General features: G+C 40.2%; 1 protein-coding gene across 3 annotated transcripts in view; it reads right to left on the bottom strand.

The window, feature by feature from the left end:
• ITPR1 (inositol 1,4,5-trisphosphate receptor, type 1) overlaps nucleotides 1-16,436 on the bottom strand; it is a 162,941-nt gene that overhangs the window by 98,349 nt on the left and 48,156 nt on the right. For 2 of the 3 annotated variants that reach the window (XM_010016353.1, XM_010016354.1), the window contains 14 exons: nucleotides 15,403-15,557; nucleotides 14,115-14,214; nucleotides 13,484-13,644; nucleotides 12,568-12,709; nucleotides 12,040-12,198; nucleotides 11,281-11,453; nucleotides 10,904-11,023; nucleotides 9,433-9,627; nucleotides 7,526-7,777; nucleotides 5,996-6,137; nucleotides 4,854-5,007; nucleotides 4,330-4,517; nucleotides 2,692-2,830; nucleotides 1,102-1,160 (listed from right to left, as the gene is read on the bottom strand). In XM_010016353.1, the coding sequence (XP_010014655.1) occupies nucleotides 1,102-1,160; nucleotides 2,692-2,830; nucleotides 4,330-4,517; nucleotides 4,854-5,007; nucleotides 5,996-6,137; nucleotides 7,526-7,777; nucleotides 9,433-9,627; nucleotides 10,904-11,023; nucleotides 11,281-11,453; nucleotides 12,040-12,198; nucleotides 12,568-12,709; nucleotides 13,484-13,644; nucleotides 14,115-14,214; nucleotides 15,403-15,557 (2,139 nt within the window). Of the gene's footprint in view, nucleotides 1-1,101; nucleotides 1,161-2,691; nucleotides 2,831-4,329; nucleotides 4,518-4,813; nucleotides 5,008-5,995; nucleotides 6,138-7,525; nucleotides 7,778-9,432; nucleotides 9,628-10,903; nucleotides 11,024-11,280; nucleotides 11,454-12,039; nucleotides 12,199-12,567; nucleotides 12,710-13,483; nucleotides 13,645-14,114; nucleotides 14,215-15,402; nucleotides 15,558-16,436 lie in introns of all 3 variants that reach the window. The other variant, XM_010016352.1, reaches the window with a different exon arrangement.

The following is a 16,436-nucleotide window of genomic DNA, read 5'->3' as shown; positions in this document are numbered from 1 at the left end:
TATGTCAAGCACACAAAATCCTCCTCTCTCCTCTGCACCTCTCTTCTGAGCATGAGAAGCTCATAGGTTTTTGTTTGTTTTCCTGAATCTTTTCTGCATTCTGCTTCTGAGTCTGCACACTTACATTAAAAATTCTTGTTATAGTTCTCTAAGTAAATCTCTCTCTCCCCCTTCTACCTTCATTTCAGGAATCACTTATCTTAGGTTTACAGAATACAGCTGCAGCTCTGAGTAGCTTAAGGACAAGCTCAAGTACTTGGAGTTTGTTGATAACTTGCTGATCTGTGGTTTAAGAAAGGCTATAAGCTGCTCCAGAAGGCAGGCAGGTATGGAAGGTACAGCTTGCTTTGTTCTGTCATGCATACAACCTGAAAGGAGGTTGTAGCAAGGTGGGGGGATCAGTCTCTTCTCCCAAGTAACAAGCTATAGGATAAGAGGCAATGGCCTCAAGTTGCCTCAGGGGAGGTTTAGATTGGGTATTAGGAAAAATTTCTTCACCAAAAGGGTTGTCCAGGATTGGAACAGGCTGTCCTGGGAAATGGTGGAGTCACCAGCCCTAGGGGTGTTTAAGATGTAGAGATGTTGCACTTCGGCACACAGTTTAGTAGTGGACTTGGTAGTGCCGGATTAACGGCTGGACTTGATGTTCTTATCCAACCTAAATGATTCTACGATTCTATGTGCAGTTTAATGCTGCATTATACAAAAAGGATGGCTAAATATGTATCTGTGTCAGTAGAAATCCAAAGCCTTGCCTACACAAACCTTTTCACTGAAGATTTTACTGCAGCATTCAGCTTAGATGCAAGATGCACTCATCCTCCAACTTGACCTTCACCCATGCAGGTGAAGCCGTCCCATGAATACCCTTCTAGTGAAGGACCCTTACATCCTTTATCTGTGGCTTTTAATCCAAAAGGACTTTACTTTGAGCTGTATCAAAGGCATTTCAGGAAAATGAAGCCTAAGTAACCGTGGCAGCTGTTTCCAACCTTTTCCCAGTTACTACCTTACTTTCAACTGCAATTCCCTCAGGAGCCCTAAGACCTGCAGCCTGGCAATTCCTGAGCTGTCCCTTGATTAGCACTAGTGAAGAGATACTTTCCTTCCACCAAAGATCCCCTCGGCTTGTTCTTCAATATGTTCAAAGTCTAGAGCTCCTGAGAAAATAAACAAGACAAATATGTCAGAGTTGCACCAAAGATGTTTTTGCAGCCTAAAAACATTTTAAGTGGCAAGTGGTGATGTAAGTGTAAGCAAGGGGGTCATAACAAGCTGAAAGGAACACTGAGAAATTTCTGAAGCTGCCTGCTAAGACAACGTAAGACAATAAATTAACCTGTTCCCAGCTCACAAATTAAAGTGTGTACTAATTTCAGCAACATCCAGCCTTATTCCTCTCTTGCCTATTTTTAGATTGCACCACCATCATTCCAGGACACTGAAGGGACGTGGTGACATTTAGAGGGGCTATCTGCAAAAAATGCCAAACTTCAGCCTTGAGAAGTTCTAACATAATAAATTCAGCAATGACAGTGATACCCCTTTGGCTCAGTAGACAAAAAGGCCCTTGCATTTTTCAGTATAAGATATATATTATCACATGAGCAATGACCAATATTCCAAGATCAAAAAATGAAAGTTGTGAGACAGACACGAGCTCTCCATATTTCACAAAGATTTGCAAAGGGGAATTGAAAGAGAACATGGGGATTTTACATCCTTGCCAAAAATGTTTACCCCCTGTCTTCCAAAGTTCAGCTCACAGAAACAGCTCTTGCTCTCCCTGCCAGCCCTGTTTCCAACACCCTGGAATCCCAGGGACTGCTGGACAGGCAGCCCAAGGAAAAAGTAAACACATCCCTTTGAAGTGAGATCAAAAGAAACAGTCTCCTCCCTTTGAAGACTTCACATCTAAACCACATTTTCCTTATCTTTCTCCTTCGCATCTAGATACAGTCCCCAAATTGAGGAAGAAACACTGTTTGATATCTAATAAGCTGCACTTTAAAAGCCCAGTTATACCTACATGGTACAGGTCCTAACTATGGGGCACTTTCTCCCCTGGAAAGCAATATAGCAACTGACAACACCCCATCTACCCAGTCCCCTAACTGCTTTCAATTAAGAACAACACTGGACATGACAAGCTCCTCAATGGCTTACTTTCATACCCTTGTCTGGCAGCATTGAGATAGAGACACCTCCAAGTGTCTTGCCTTCCTACAATACCTTTGGAAAAGAGAAACTGGGGGGTGGAGGGGGGCATCTACATTGGCTGGGTAGTGGCATCAGGACAGAGGGAAGGGATGGATGAAATCCGATTACTTTGTGGTCCCTTTTCCTCTACCCAGAAACATTAATAGAAAAGATTTAATTTGAGGTTGGTAACAGATCACACACATGATAACGTTTACTTCAGGTTTTCTTTAAAGGATGCATCTCAGGCTCTTGGTCACACTACATATGCAAACAAGTAGGAGAGAGTAAAAATCAATTCTGGGTTTTGTTTGGGGTACATCAAAATGATGCCTACTCGCTATTCCCACTGCTAGCAGGGTACTCTGCTTCAGTGGGACCATTCACCTGCCAAAGCAAGAGCCTGAATCAATTACCCACATAGACATAGCACCTCTAAAATTAAAGAGTCTTCCCTAACCCACACAAACTCATCTTTGCAAAATAACCAACCTGGTACATTAGCTGACATCTCTTGAGTACTGCTTCCAGTGGGCGATTCAGACATCTGGGCATTGCTTTCATCAAATTCATGTTTAAATATACAAAGCAGGCAGGAGATTCTGTAGTCCAATCTCACATTCAAAATAAACTGATGATACAGAATAGTAAAAAAGTTGAATTAGCTTGTCTGTTTCCAGCACATGTACAATTTGCACATAATGCAGTGCTACCAATGAGTGCAAGATCAGTGTAGTAAAGATGTGGATTTAACTTGGCAAGGAGATAGCAAATGTTTTCTTAAAAATACCCATAATACAGTATTATTTTTTCAGTTATTTCAATGAGCAGATGATATACACACAGTAATAAATACTTAGAGAAGATTTTGGCAGAGTTTCGATCCCTTGTTACTGCCCAATGCAGGCATCGTCACCCTACTCCCTGGGAAAGGAAAGCAGCATTTCTATCTCTGTTCTGAAACCAGCAAGAATCTAATCCTCCTCATGCTGGCTCCCAGGGCTCTGCAGCAGAGGAAGCTGAACATGAGCTGCCAAGAGCCAGGCTGCTGCTACAAGCACAGCAGAGCAGCAGCCACCACCTTGGGTGGCATTAGCTAGTGCCAGTGAAACCTCCAGTGTAGCACAGACCACCTTCTCAGTGGTCTTCCACCCTCTTAAGGAAAGTGGTACAATGCAAAGAACACTGAGAATTCCCTCAGACTTAGGAGAAAATGCCAGTTTTAACAGACCATGGGAACAGGGGGAATACTGGCACACTAAAATATCCCATTGCACATGCCAGGCCATAAGAGAAGTTCTGGCTTTAACTAAAATTAGCAGTGGTGAAAGGAAGTGAATCAAACCTCCCCTACGTGCTGCATCTGCTGCTGAGGGGCAGGGCATAACCCAGCTATGTGCGAAGCCTCCCACGGGGGCACAGGGAAGGAACACCAAGGCTTTCCTGCTGCTTCGCATACTTTTCGCCCACAAAGCTTTTGCAGCATTCTGGCCTCCATGAACTTGCCCATAAAGTTACCAAACAGAAAAGGGACTCCTACACTGAAAGAAGATGGATTTCAGCGCAGCAATTTTGTGGCAACATCTAGATCAAGGAAGTGCTAGGAAACGGGGGAGAAAAAAGAAATCCAAAAGAAAAAGCAAAACCCCGAAACACCCCAAACCAACTTTTCTCTTTGCGTCCCAAAGACTTAGGAGTAAACAAGTGAGAAAAGCCAGAGATGGAAGAGACAGCAAGGCTGGTAAAATGTGCATGCTTAAAAAAACATTTCAGGCTGATGGCTGTGCAAAGAGGAGTCTTCCCCTTCCTTGGGGCACTTTGCAAGGTGGCCCTGTAGACTTGGGGAAATTACTAAGACATTAAGGTGGAAAATGAGTGCTCCACATCAGCAAGACAAATCATTACTAAATTTACAGATATCTACTAAAAATTTATTCCTATTGTTTCAGTAATGGCATAATATTGTCATACATGAGTTGAGTGCTGCATGCCTGAAAGTCACCCCTGTAATGCTTCACCAGTTTAAAAGGCACATATAAGGCAGAAATGAGTTAAAAGGCAGCAAGGCACTATATTAACACTTACATTAAAGACATCACAAGATGCTACATTAATGTCCATTGTTAGTACCTGAAGTATTTCAATGATCTTCAGCTTTGTGTCCATTACCAGGATGTCCTCTTTCTCTGGTTCAGTCTGCTTGACATTACCCTCAGGAGCAGCAGCAAGTGGAGTCATGGGCAAGAACCCACCACCTCTGAGCACCACCTGGGTCATCAGCTCACCGACTCCATGGATTGACCTCATCACATTGCTCCCTTCAGAGAGGTAGGTAAACAGGTATGGTTATGATGGTGTAATGGGACTGCATTAATAGGGCAAGGACCCTTGACATCCTATGAAGAGAAATTGTCTCAACATTAAACAAAGCGAGGTGGACACCTAAATCCCTGGAACACATGGAAGTCAACAGAAGTACTGCAGTACTTTCAGAACCTCCCTGCCCTCCCCCTGTTTCATTTAGGCATTAGTCAGCTTTACAACCAAGCCATGGACAGAAATAAGTAGAAGATTCCAAACCCACATTGACATTTTGAGATGAACTAGACACTACCAAAGAACGATCTGTTCTGCCAATCGTTTTTCAGCCTTACCTTTACTTTCCTCGCCTTTTGCCATCTTGGTAATAGGGAAGATGGTAGTGATGTGCACACAGTCTAATATAGCAAGGAGGATTTTGGTTAGTCTGAGGAGGTCACAGAAGTTGTAGAAACCAAAATATATCAGATTTCTGGCTAAGTTAACAACCTACCAAAATAATAATAAAAAGCCTGATTAATACTAAGTATTTTGTTATCACAATCAAGTTGTCTTAACACAGTGAAAAGATCAAGAACCTGGCTATAAGTCATATTCCTAAAATATCTTGCAATTCCCTAAGACTGTACAGTAGTACATTTTATCAGAAAGTTTCCTACTTGCTACAGACATTGCAATGCCTGTATCTGCATTTGATATTCTATAGGTAGAATCATGTTATATTTGTCTCATTACAAAAAAGGTAAGATAGGTCAAGACTAGAGGGAATGTAAAGATGTTTTTTATGGTTTTCTCCTAAAAAAAAAGCCAAAACCAACCAAATCAGACATCTGAAGTTTATTGCTACCACATTATGAAGCTTCCCCAAAAGTCCTCCACATGCACTGCTTCAAGATCCACGCATAATAATTTCACTTACACTGCAAATATTTAACATAGTCCCATTACCGGAAATATATTCCCTCAAATACATTGGGTTTGTTCTTTTAAAAGAAATATCACATCTTTTCTTAAATTAATAGTTATTTAGGGAATGCTATTGCATACATTTGCTACATTTTATTTACGGACAACTTTAATAGGTCAGTAAGTTACAGTTCTCTTCCTGAGTAATACTTTAAGCTCTAGAGACTATCTGTGCATGCAGAAATAGTGTTTAGTTTCTGAGACTATTTATTTCAGTAAAGCTTGACTTTGCAATAACACTGAGAGCACAAAAAGTAAACAAAGCTGCTGCAAATCTAAGACATAAGCTCACATTCATTAACTGTATTTCAAGAACTATCATTGCAAACTCACAAACTTCAGCAGGGTTTGCTTGCACGCAGAGAAAAGCCTACAGTGGAAAGGAGGAGCCTGCTCAGGCTCAGCACTCACTAATTACTTGTCAATCTACTTGGTCTTGGCAAAAAAGTACCAACATTCCACAAAAAAAATAATAATTAAAAAAAGGATAAAATCAGAACTGGATAACTACCTCAAAAGTGAGCTTATTTTTCTCTTTATCAGAGAAAGGGAACCTCTGACACACCACATCTCTTAAATATTCCTCTACAAATTCCATTGTTTGTGCAAATCTCTCCTTAATTTCATCTTTGGAAGTTCCACTGCTATCATAGCTGAAGAGGAAAAAAACAAAACAAAACAAAAAACAAAACAAAACACAAAACTTAGCATGCAAATACACAGGGCTCTTTTCCCCCGACACCATTTTGCATTGGTTTGTCAAAATCTAACAAGAGTTAAAGGCTGTTAAATAATTTATCCAAACGAGGGAGTCAGGAAGCTGACGCCATAATTTCCTGGCTTTGGCTGGTTTATCCCATATGCTCATTTTGCACTATTTAAAAATGTCTGAGGAAAACAAAAAAAAGAGAACTTTGTCCCAATAAATGAAAAAAGAAACCCTCATTATTTTGGTGGAAACAATGACAAGCTATGTACAACATCAAGGAGAATGGATGTGGCCAAGAGATGCTGACTGTGGATGCTATTTTTCTTCCAAGTAAAAACCAATATATACGCAAAGTAGAAATTAACTTTTCATAATACAAAATTCTAGGTGTGTTTCTCAGCACATGCAGAGTATTTGAAAAAGAATCCCCACTAACTTTCACTAACTACTTTTGTTTTCCCATTTGATCACGTATCACTGTGTAGCCTCTGCCAGAGCTGAAGCCATTTGTTTTTCTATTTTGGCATTTAAAGTCGAATATGATCTACTGCATCTCTCTCGGCAAACTAGGCTAGCAAAGAGAGAAGGGAGGGAAAACCAAGAAACCATTAAATACCATTACTAATACTGACAAGACTCAAATTCCTAACATTTAACATGAATTTTAAATGTCATTTTCTCCAACTGAAAAACTGAGTTCTAAACAGTTGTAGTATAGATTTTAAATCATCTGTACTACAAAGAGTTAATACAAGCCTACGGTCAAGGAATCATGTCTCCAGCCTAGCTGTGGTTTTGCATAGGATTTTCACTACTGTATCAGAGTATCTTCCATTGGAAGTTAGGGAATGTGATTGTCTCCAGCTCATTACTTGTTTCAGCATCTTCCCCTTTGGTTTTGCTTTTGATTGTGCAAACAACCGTATGGACAATCTGCCTTGAAAAGTCTATACTCTAATCACATAAGGCAGGAGGAAAAATGACACGGTCCTCCCTTGCTTTCATCCCCAAGGGCGAGGTCACCTGCCACATCATCCAAATCAGAGCCAGAGTATCACTGTGCATTTTGAAGACAACCTCCTCCTACCTCACAGCTTATACCACGGACACGCAGGAAGGTTATTCTGTTCTCGGGAAAGTTCTCTCCAGCAAACATAACAGGCAAATGAAACTATGGGGTTTGAATACATCATGTGCTTCTTATTTTTTCTAAATTTTTAATCAGAAACAGCACAAATAATGCAGGAGTTGAGAGCTGATCTGGTTTTGTTTTTAAAAAAACATCACAAGTGATGTAATTTCCTTTCCCACACCATTCCAGCAACTACTTACTCATCAATAGCAATTTCAGAAGGTATTTCAGACCACAGACGAGCATACTTCACTGGTGTTACTTGTTCCTGGGGGTCACGATCAACGTGCATATGAAGCATCAACCGGCAGAAAGATGCTCTTAGATCATATGGCAAGTTTTCATCAGACATGCATCGGAGAATGAGGTCTACATCCAGCTGGCCAGATATTTCATTTATGGCTAAGTACTGTCGATCAAGGCACATTCTAGCAAAGAGGTTTAGTTGGTATCTGCAGGGGAAAAGAAATACATAAACAAACAGCTTACACTTTAATTTCCAGAACGTCCACTGGGTGTAGTACCGATATATTCTTATGTATTAACAAAATCAATCTTACTTTCTCCAGTAATATGGCTAATACTTATTATGGAAAGAATAAAGTCCTTCTCAAACACTAGTAAAAGGCAGCATAGTGGATAAGTGGGAAAATATAATTATTCTTTTTATTCTGAGAGTTACATAGAATTAAGTAATGTTGTTTAGGAAAGCTACAGAAGAACCTGAAGAACACTTAGAGCAACTCAGCCTAAACACTATATAAGACCAAACATCTTTTACTGGAGCCACAGTTGTTCACTGAAGTAAAACCCTAGATGGACTACAGAATCATTAAAAATTAGGTACCTGATTAAACAACTACTGAGCTCTGCTCCCTTTGGGGAAGGAATTAGTAGAGGAAAAACTAAACTTAATTCCTAAGATTTTCAGTCCATGAACTAAAAGCAAGCAACTGGTATTTAAAGTCATGCACATTCAACAGACTGATTAATTAACCCCCAGACAAAAAACACATGTCCAACATTCATGAGTATTCACAAAGGCTTGTGTTGAACAGTGTCAGCTGTGAGGTTTCCCAAAGAAATTAACATTTAATTGAGAGCAGACTCCTTTTCACACTTAGCACTCCTCATGGGAATTTGACCAAACTGTGTTCTAACCTCTCGTTTTAAGTATGTTCACAAGTATATAATGTAGACTAAAAGTAATTAACACAATCAATTCTATTTAAAACAAGTGGTCTCCCTTTGAGCTCAGCTTTCCAACAGGCTCAGAAATACATATTATGAAGTCTTCTGCAAGACCATTTCAGTGGAAGAGATAATGCAAAATAAGATAACTGTTAAAAAACCAAATCCACTTGTACTTTCTGCAGCACCACAATCGAGTCCGTAAAACTACTCTCAGAAGTTTACAACCCAGACACAGGAATTTGGTCTGGGCTGAAACCTGATCTTACACCACGCCAAGAACTTGGTGTCTTGTCAAGTCATCTGGAAACATCGCTTCATGTTAGAAACTGCTAAAAGCACAGCTTAAGCTGTACAAGAGAGCACTGCACATAAATCAAACCAAACTTGTGGCATTTTCATAACTTCATTGTCCTGCTGAGAACTACAGGACCACTAAAGGCTTTGAGCTTACAAAGAAATGTAGAAGGCAGAATGAACAGCAGTGACTCCTTTAAAATCAAAAGCAAAGCCATAGGCACACTCAAATCCTATTCTTCCCTCAAGCGGCTGTTCACCCCAACTACCATCTGAATATAGGTAACCTAAACAGTCACCACACAGGCTTCTCTCAAAACACCTTATCAGGAACCACGCACAAGTACAGGCACTAAGTGCTGTGTAAATTCAATGCATTCTAAGCCTCAACTAATTTTTAAACAGTTTAAAACTTGCTCATGTTGATAACTGGACTTCTTACCACAAATAACTTTGCGCGTTTAGCTCTCACTTCAGAGAGACTTCATGCTTGCTCTCTAATGGCTGTTTTGTCCATGCAACCAGTAACCTTACTCCCAAACCAACTACATCCTATACACCAAAGAATTCCCCACACAGCCTTGATGAACTTTGCTAGCCAATTGTGCGTGCTGTTAACCTGTAGTAGCCGAGCACGTCCCGATCTTCCTTCTGCCCTTCCTTAGCATCCTGAGCCAACTCTCTGATACTCTTACTGCGGATTTCCTTGTTACTGTCTCTCCAGAACAACCACACTTCTTCCTCATCTTCTCCAACTTCCAAGGCATTTTCTCCACTTGACACTTCTTCAAACTCAAATCGAGAGAGGACCAGCCTGCCAGAAGGAAGTTAGGTTAGATTACAAACTGCCAAGAACCATGCAGATTTTTGAGAACATTCAAGACACTTGTTAAAATGTGCTGGTGATATAGAAGTAACTAATTTTATCTCACCTGCATACAGAAAAACATTTTATTCCTCAACTCCGCAAAGTAAAAGCAGGGTATCTTACTCTTTCAGCAGTAGCAGCTTACTATATAAAAACTTTTTTATTAATTAAAGCGTTAGGTTAGAATGAACTAAGAGTATAAGCTCTTAAGGCTGACTCAGCCTTAAAAAGACTAACATTTCAGCTCCATGCTAGCAGTTAAGAAACAAGGAAGATAAAGACACATCTGACTGACTCTCAAAAACATCTTTACAGGAAAACTGGTTCAAAGATGATTTAATCTAGGAAAGGATTTGGTAAACAAAAATACCTAAGAATCTGTTAGTTCTGTATCCAATAAATGTCAGCTTCTTTTTGTTTATGTGGCAAAATAACTAGAAACACATCAGGTACTGAAACTAAAAAGGTTTTGGGGGCTTTTAATTCTTCAGGGAAAAAAAAAAGATCATAGATCTGAAAAAAGGCAAAATAAATACATAAGGATAAGAACAAGTAAGTAATGTAGCAAATTTAAATACTGGTGAAATAAACATAGCCTTTCTGATTTCATTAAGAGAATTAAGTATGAAAGAATACTCTCATCCACTTGTACTTGAAATGCTACCTGACAGAGATCTGCTTCCCTCTTGCAATATTTTGGTAATGATTATCTATGCCCTATTCCACATATTGAATAAACCCATCTTCATGGAGATAATTGGGATTTGGTGCCTGCTATGATGCTTCAGCAATGACAGTGCAATGCTAAGAGCTGGAGACCAAAATCCTAACCACAAAGGACAAAACAGGTGAGCAGAGATGCATCAGCTTCTGCTTTGCTGCGAGCCGAGCTCAGTGGGCATGCACCCAAGAAGTCTTGCTCACTCCAGACAGCTTACGGACGAAAGCCTGAAGCCCAGAGGAGGATCAGGCCCACAGAGCTCTGCACACCTTCCTGCAGTCTGTCTACATTGATCAAATGCGAGTTATCCAAAAAAATTTCGGACTGCAGGAGTGAGAACACACATCGCAGACATCTGCTGCCATCAATGCCCATTTCCTCTGAATAGGTCCCCACATATACTCAACTGCTTTCTCTAGACCTGCCAGCAATGCTCTCAGCTTTGAAACACCTTCCTTCTGTTTCACACCAGGAAAAGCATCTTTAAAGGCATTAACTTACTTAGTTTCAATGAGAATGTCTGCATTCGTTGGATTCAACACGGCTTTACAAATCAACTCCTGTGTCACTGGAATAGACTTGTTCATGGAAACGCACAGATCTGAGAGGTAATCCAAAAACCTGTTGGAAAACGTGAGCCAAAAGGGTATCAATCATTGTTAAGATCTAGACTGAAGCAATCTACATTTCAGAAAGAAAACATTCAGAACTCCATTTTAACATTGCAGAGCGAGACTGTTGCCCGAGGGGGAAGGTATGGTGAGTGCCAAAATAGAAGTGAACTAGCTGTGCTTCCTTGCTAGCAAGTTGGCAGGTACAGATTTTCGTCAGAAGGTTGAGGAAAAGGGTAACCATATACTTAGAAACATAGATCTCACCTGGGCTCCCTATTTTTCCTCACAAGACTAACAAAAGTGTCAATCTCAGCAGCTGTGATATGCTTCTCCAAGAGCTTGCGATTGTTATGAAGCAGTGCTGTAATAGTGTCCTCGGCCAAGACATCATAGCCAATTTGTTTCTGCATGAAGCCAAACTGCTTTGCAATGTATTCCTTCAAAACAGAGAGGGAATAAGAAAGGTGGTGTAATTAATTCTCAGAATTTAAGAAAATAATCAACAACAGAAAACAGCAATACGTTTGTCAATATCAACATCTCAAGCAGTGAACTAGATTAGATTCAAATTGGTGTTTCCAAAGAAAGCAAGTGTTGACAGATAATCTTAACTTCTCTCCCTCCCGGGCTAGACCCCACCAAGGCATTCATCCTTATCTGATATGAGTTTATTCTTAATAAATGGCAATGGTAAATTATCAGCCTTAATTCACAGGCCAACTTTCAATGGAGCTTGTAGTATGCAAGAGTTAAGAAAGTCTTACAATTCACCTGGATTTGACAGCTAGTCATTCTGTTGTTTTCCTAAATTCCCCTTAGAACTGGTACTAATTACATTGCAGATACTGTCTGACAGAGATGAACAATGCCAGACAGAGTAAAATTGAGCAACCCAAAAATCTCTTGCTGACTGTACAATCACGGCGCAGCATAGCAGGGTTTAATTAATGGGATGCAGCCTTTATTTTTTTGGAGCACAGGAACAGTGTCAGTGCCATTGAAAAGTACAGACATATTTCAAACCTGATTCTTCCTATAATCCTGCTGAGAGTGTCTCAGCACTCTGTAACAAAGCCGGCATATGTGTCTGAAAGGAGCATGACGCTGGTCTCCAAGCTCTTCCAACCGCAACATGGGGCCATCGCCACTGTCTGTAAATGGTGCTTGCAACAACTTGAAAATCTATAGATTTATTAAAAAACAAAGGTAAAAATCTCATGAGACACTGTCTTCATCTGATAAAAATTAGTGTGCTGTGTCAGTGTCTTTAAATTGCTAAAAAGCACATCAGAAACACAACTATAGTTACCCAGTTCCTTGGCTGTAGAGTAGCCTGGACAGAAGACATTATTAAATGTCTTAAACCATGACAATCATCTTAACATCATATTCTGTAGTTTTTAATTCTAGCAGTGGTATGTTTGCAGTCTGCTGCAAGCTAGAAACTCAAAGGATCTTTTGGTTCCAATAATTTGGCCAGGCTCACTATTACTAGGTTCTCTTTTCTGACAGCCTTCTTGCAGGCAGTGTTTAGAGAAAAATGCAGCCTACCTGCTTTAGAATATTCTGTTCTCTCATCAGCTTTTGCCGTTCTCTATTAGGTTTAGAAAATACCACTTCAAGAACATCTTGCCCAGAATTAGTTCCACCAGTAACAAAGTAGACCAAATCCTCCAATAATTTGGTAACAGATCTACAGGAAATCCAGAAGTTGTTAATACAAGACTACAAACTGTCTGTTAAAAGAACAACACCAGTGTAAGTTTGTATAGATTTCAAAATACTAAGTGAGAAAAAGAACATCAATTAGAGAGTGACTCAGAGACTGGATAAAGCACATAGGTTTGTACCGAGCTTAAAATTAGGAACTAATGCTCCCTGTTGCTATATCCCCTTACTGTAATAGCTAAACCACAGCATCACTAAGACAATCATATCACTTTAGGGCAACTATACACTTGCCAAGTTCTATTTGGCAGTTCTTTCAATTGCCAGAAAAAAAAGTAATCGGGGGATAATTTCTCCCAAGGCCAAATACAAGATGTTGGCTATAGAAGCACAGGGCCCTGGTTTTACACAGCCAACCATGCTCTTTTTGTGTGGCCACATACTTTCCACAGATTGTCAGAGGATTTGCAAGAAGTCATATGTTCAGTCTTCACAAGGTGGATTATAAATTCCCACACTCAATTTGCAAAGCCCATCAGGAAAGGTATGCTGTGGATTATTCCTCCAAGTTCACAACAACAGTTCTCAAGCTCCCATCTCACAAAGCAACAGGCAGGGCTTGACAGAATAGGCTTGAGAACCTCCACTATGGACATGTCAGCAATAAAACCATCAGCTTTTTTTGGTTTTAAAAATCTCATTAAGAAACCAAATCCCTCTCCTAAAATAACATACATAGACAAAATTTGCAGAGAGGCAGTTACTGAATAAAGAAAACAACATTATCTTGTTTCCTTACCTTCTTTCATTCTGGGTTATTGTTCCCTTTTCCAACTTGCCAGCAATGGAACCTAAAACCTTACTTGCATCATTTGCAAAATCCAAGTCCCGAACCTCTGCAGGGGAAACTGGTACTATAGCAAAAGCTTCTTTGTCTTCTTTCACTGGAGAAGTACCAATCTGAAACCCAGAGAAGTTTTACCATTAAACCACAAGGCAGAAAACAAAGCACTGATTCACATACTCCGTAATAATAAAGCGGAAGAAAAGCCACACTCCGCTTTGGCAGTATGAGACTACTGATGAAATCAAAATTTTAGAGAACAGTACCACTCTGTGCGAGCTCAAAGCTGCTCCTAAACCCAGAGAAATATCAGGTGAGATTGCAAAATGTTGCTGTAAACAGTGGAAAAAAAAAATCCTCATTGTGATAACTGTAGCACAGCAGAAATGGAACAGCATAACTAGTAAACTACCATGAAAACCTAGTCCTTAAGATAAAATATTCTGGGTAGGCACTATTCATTACTGTTACACTGATTGCTGTTTGACAAACCCCGCAGTCTCAAGGGACTGGAACTTATGCAAACAGCACTTTAATTAAACTAGAGGAATCAATGGATGCGCTTACATAAAGTAATAGAACTTACTTTAAGCATCACAGGTTTCTCCTCCTCTTTATCAATAGGGATATTGGTACTGTGAACCCAGGTGTTGGTGCAAAGGTGTCTAAGTCTGACGTAAGAGTTCCTGAAAGAAAGTCAAAAGTTTCAAAGCATGAGTCAGTTTCCCAGATGGGAAATCTTTGCATTGTTCAAATTGCAAGATGTTGCCAGGAACAAGTGGGAATAATAGTGTCATCTTCATCCTGCATACCATAACTGGAGTAAGACTCTTCTTCCCTTATTTCATTCTATAAATTTAATTTAGGAAGTAGTCTTATATAATGAAATAGATTCTGCTGTAAAACAGAACTACGTCTGTATTTTGTTGTGTAACAGCTGCTGCACAGTAACAAATTAAGCCTCTTCAAGCCCTCACATTCTAGGATCCAATCCATGAGCTTTCTCCCTTACCTTATTTTTCAGCCCATAACTCACTGAGATCTAGTTTACATTTTCTAAACTGAGAAATTTTTGAGTGTTCGTATAGCTAGTCGATGTTATACAAGCACCAAAGGTCCATTAAGAGATCAGATCATGAGACTAGTGTGCAACAATTTTCTCTAGCCCTACAGGGACAGCAGTCCCAGACTCTTTTCTCAGACACTTCTGGCAATAACACTAATATGCATGTACCAGCTCTTCAATAAAGATGTCAAGGCAGAGCCAGATGAGCACCTTAGTCCAGGACAAAAACCAGTCTCTCAGCTGCAGTACAATCTCCTCTCTCCACACAACCATGACAGCCCAAAGGACAGAGGAGGCAGACAGAACCACTGCTTTTGGTGGCCATGATAACTTCTGCTAACTTAAGAGTATCTGGAGATTCGGACAGTTGCTTAGATGGAATAAATGTGCCATGCTTTCTCAGTGGGAACAGACAGCCCAGAGCCTGCAAGCAGACTGAGCATCTTTGCAGGGTACAGCACCTTTTCAGTAGCACGGACACGTAAACAACAGAAAATGAAGTGCTAAATACCTGATGTTACATCCTAGCTAACATAACAGAGACAGGTCATGGGAGTGGCTTGATAGGGCACCCAAGGCTTTTAGTCCCAGTTTATTCACTGGCAAGGAAGTCAATCTCTATTTTGCCATCTGTAAAATGGTGTTCCGTTACTCGTAACTCCATTGTAAAGTACTGAAGTGGAACTTCAGGCACTTGTTAAGCATTTCTGTTTTAATGTGAGAAAGAATCTTAATTCTAAAGGATTAAAGAAAAATAGTGGGAGACAGAAAAGAAACCTCCAGAGCAGGGTTGTATGCTTAGCTGTACCTGGGGACAAGGCTGTCTCCTCCTCGCAACGTGGTAGGATCCAACTCAAATATGGAGGAGATATCATTTCCTTCAGGCACTGACACCAGAGAGTATGCCATCTTCTCCTGAGCACTGTGCAAGCCTCTTCTGGAGGCATCCTGCTCAGGGTCCAGCTGCAAAAGAAGTTCCATCACACAGTCAGACCCAGCCCTTCAAACCCACCTGCCTAGTGATAAATAGAGGTGTCCAGTAATTGCAGACATGACTGAACCACTCCAAATACCAGTTAAGACAGCCAGGCTTTAGGACACCAGTAGAACTGACAAGTAGCTGCTCTTGCCAACCATTTCTTTGCTTTCCCTGATGTTAATAACTTCTAAGTATTTCTGGATCACAAACAATATATCCTAAACCACAGAGGTTATGTCTTGCAGACAATGCCGTAAGAGACTCTGAACCCCCCTGCCGTTCACCCCATAGCACACTTGTTTCAGATGACCCACATCTGCCAAGATCCCCACCCTGACACTCCTAGCTCTCAAAATGTGTTGGACATACTGCAATTATCACTCTAACAAAGTAATTACAAGAACTGCTAATATAAAAACCAGCAGCACTATGTACCAACAATCTTGCTGGGAAATAATCAACTTCAGCAGCGAAAATGGGACATCTATCACAGACAAACAAAACAAAAAGCTAATCAAGAAGTTAGATGTCTTGTTCACACTACAACTGATGATGCACTGAAACACAAGGACATGCTACAAAGGCCATGGCATCAGAAGTATCTTTATTCCCAACGTGGCAGCAAATTACCAGCCTCTTTTAAGCAAAATAAAGATGCTAACATCAAATGAATAAACCCCTGGATTTTCAGATGAAAGGAAAAAAAGGGGTAGGAAAAAAAAATGAAGCTAAATGGGAAAAAGGAACAACTTTCTTTAAAATCCTTCCTAGGGAACTACCAGTTACCAGTAGTCAATAAAAGAGTTGCTAACTGTCTGACACAACACAGGAGCCAGCTGTCCACGTATAAACATCTGATTCTT

This window comes from Nestor notabilis, unplaced genomic scaffold (genome assembly GCF_000696875.1).
Source record: "Nestor notabilis isolate BGI_N333 unplaced genomic scaffold, ASM69687v1 scaffold9436, whole genome shotgun sequence".
NCBI classification, from domain to species: Eukaryota; Metazoa; Chordata; class Aves; order Psittaciformes; family Psittacidae; genus Nestor; species Nestor notabilis.
Note: the sequence above shows the minus strand (reverse complement) of the source record. Positions and strands in the feature narration are given on the sequence as shown.